This window comes from Leptopilina heterotoma, unplaced genomic scaffold (genome assembly GCF_015476425.1).
Source record: "Leptopilina heterotoma isolate Lh14 unplaced genomic scaffold, ASM1547642v1 Lhet_114, whole genome shotgun sequence".
Classification (NCBI taxonomy): Eukaryota; Metazoa; Arthropoda; class Insecta; order Hymenoptera; family Figitidae; genus Leptopilina; species Leptopilina heterotoma.
The window spans coordinates 3,344,119-3,346,119 of record NW_025110833.1 but is presented as its reverse complement, the minus strand read 5'-3'; the positions used below and the strand labels follow the sequence as shown (position 1 = coordinate 3,346,119).

The 2,001-nt window shown below is 28.1% G+C and overlaps 2 protein-coding genes across 2 annotated transcripts; both read right to left on the bottom strand.

Annotated features, from left to right (window-relative positions):
* Positions 1-360: 360 nt before the first annotated feature.
* Positions 361-588, bottom strand: LOC122508183 (cilia- and flagella-associated protein 161-like; the record flags this gene model as incomplete). The annotated part of the gene is made up of 1 exon (XM_043621348.1): positions 361-588. A coding segment is annotated over one exon (198 nt), but the record flags the coding sequence as incomplete, so codon positions are not given.
* An 816-nt stretch (positions 589-1,404) lies between these two features.
* LOC122508174 lies at positions 1,405-2,001 on the bottom strand. Its single transcript, XM_043621336.1, has 2 exons — positions 1,945-2,001; positions 1,405-1,809 (listed from the first exon to the last, which is right to left on the bottom strand). The coding sequence occupies exons 1-2, from the start codon at positions 1,999-2,001 to the stop codon at positions 1,411-1,413; spliced, it is 456 nt and encodes a 151-aa protein (XP_043477271.1). The 3' UTR covers positions 1,405-1,410.

The window sequence follows — 2,001 nt, the reverse complement described above, 5'->3', positions numbered from 1 at the left end:
TTTTCAAATAATCGATTCCTAACCTTTATTCTTATGGCACCAACTTCATTCAACAGAGACGAGAAATGTCATAATAACCATAATAATAAAATTATATTTATTAAACATTTTTTTTTAATATAAAGTTAATATCACTAACTCGATTGTGTATTTATTTCTATAAAGCCTTTATCGGAGGTAAAAATATATCGAAAATTATCGAAATTAAAGTCGAGTTTTAAAAGGCAGGCAAACATCTGTTACCGCTGCGCTGTGGTTAAAACGGTTAAAAACAATTTAGACAGTTTAGAGTAAAGTATATAATTAATTTATTAATTTTTGACAATTTTACTTGAATATCATTATAAAATCCTTTTACAGGAAATATCGTCCAGGTGCTTAGACAGAGTTTTATTTACATTCTTTTTCGGCAGTTCCGCGTGGTAGTTTTTCTGTTACAAACATCCAGTGACATTCGGAGGTTTCTCGTTTATTTACATCCCTATAAGTGTGAACGGATATTCCACATTCAACACCAAAAATGCTCGATTGCCAATTTAATCTTTCAACTGCTAAACACTCTCCAGTCATCACGTGAGTAATAACAATTCTATTTTAATATTTATATATTTCTATTAGCGCCTATTTTATAGTCAATCTATTTAATTTGAAACCTTACAAGTTAGGAGAATCATTATTTTCTAAATTGATAATTTTTTAATAATTTCGAAATGATAATTGTTAGGTAAGGTTTGATTGAGGAAAAGACAATTTTTCGCTGAAAAAAAAAATAGTAAAACAATTACCGATCAGAAACTGGAACAGGAGTTCCCTCGGATTCAAATCTTTGACTTTTGTTACACAAAAGAACTTTCCAGAGACAATAACAGTCTTTAATGTTACTTAATAACACTCGATTATGTTCTCCAGGACCACGAGTATCGTCAATCAAAGGTGTTACTGATCTGAGGTATAAATCTTCTTCGGTAGAATCTGTTAACTGTTGACGCAATTGTAATTAGTCGACTGATTAATTGATTAATTAATTCAGGTCCGTAATGTCCGTATAATTTGATTAAGGAAAGACCAAAAGTTCGTAAATATTTTACAGGAATCCCAACTATTTACAAATTTCTTCGCAATCAATCAATTATTTTCATAAATAATATAATTTTTACAGGGATTCAATTATTTTCGTAAATAATAAAATTCTTCTTAGGGATTCAATTATTTTTAATACGATTTTTATCGAATTCCTCGAGAAATGTAATTATTCTTAAAAATGTTATTACACTAAACAAAAAAATGTATTTGATTCAAATAATCGATTTCGAGTCCTGTTAATTGAATAATTAGTTAAATAATTAATTGAATAATTAAATTAATTAATTATTCAATTTTGTTAATTGAATAATATATTTATATTCCACTTTATTCGCTTGCCTTCAAAATGAAAGTTTGGCCAAATAAAAGTTTCTCCCCGTCTCGTTTATTCCAATCGGATGCAAGTATCGTAAATGTATTTCGAGTACACGGTTCACTTATAGCTGCACAAACAATAGGCATTTGATCTGTGAATCTTTCAATTTTTCCAATTGCATTTCGTGGAATTGTTACGGAAATAATAACACCAAATTTTTCAGTTTCCCCATTATTTTCTCCAATATTCCGCACATCGGGCGCATAAATTTGAATTCGATTTCCAAATTCAATGTAATTTTCAGTTTTGTAAAGATCAATTTCTCGACACATGTTGTGAAATAATGTTCGTATTTTTTGTATAACTAATTCATTGTTATCTCGTTTCTTCACATAGTCTGCTATCTTCACCTAGTGGATATTTTATTTTTTACAATTATTTTATTTTCCAATTTTATTTATATTTATATAAATTGCCTTCTTTAGAGTTTTAATAACAAATATATTTGACAATTTTCCATATTACATATAAATAAATAACGAAACCTTTTCAAGTTCTCGATCCTCATTCCAATTGCCTATTAAAACTTTTCCGTTGTACAT

What these genes read in the sequence shown, in the direction of transcription:
- LOC122508174 (XM_043621336.1), bottom strand. Translation starts at nt 2,001, where the DNA reads ATGTACAACGGAAAAGTTTTAATAGGCAATTGGAATGAGGATCGAGAA. An exon ending in AGGATCGAGAACTTGAAAAG is followed by an intron (nt 1,810 to 1,944) that starts GTTTCGTTATTT and finishes AATATCCACTAG; the next exon opens with GTGAAGATAGCAGACTATGT.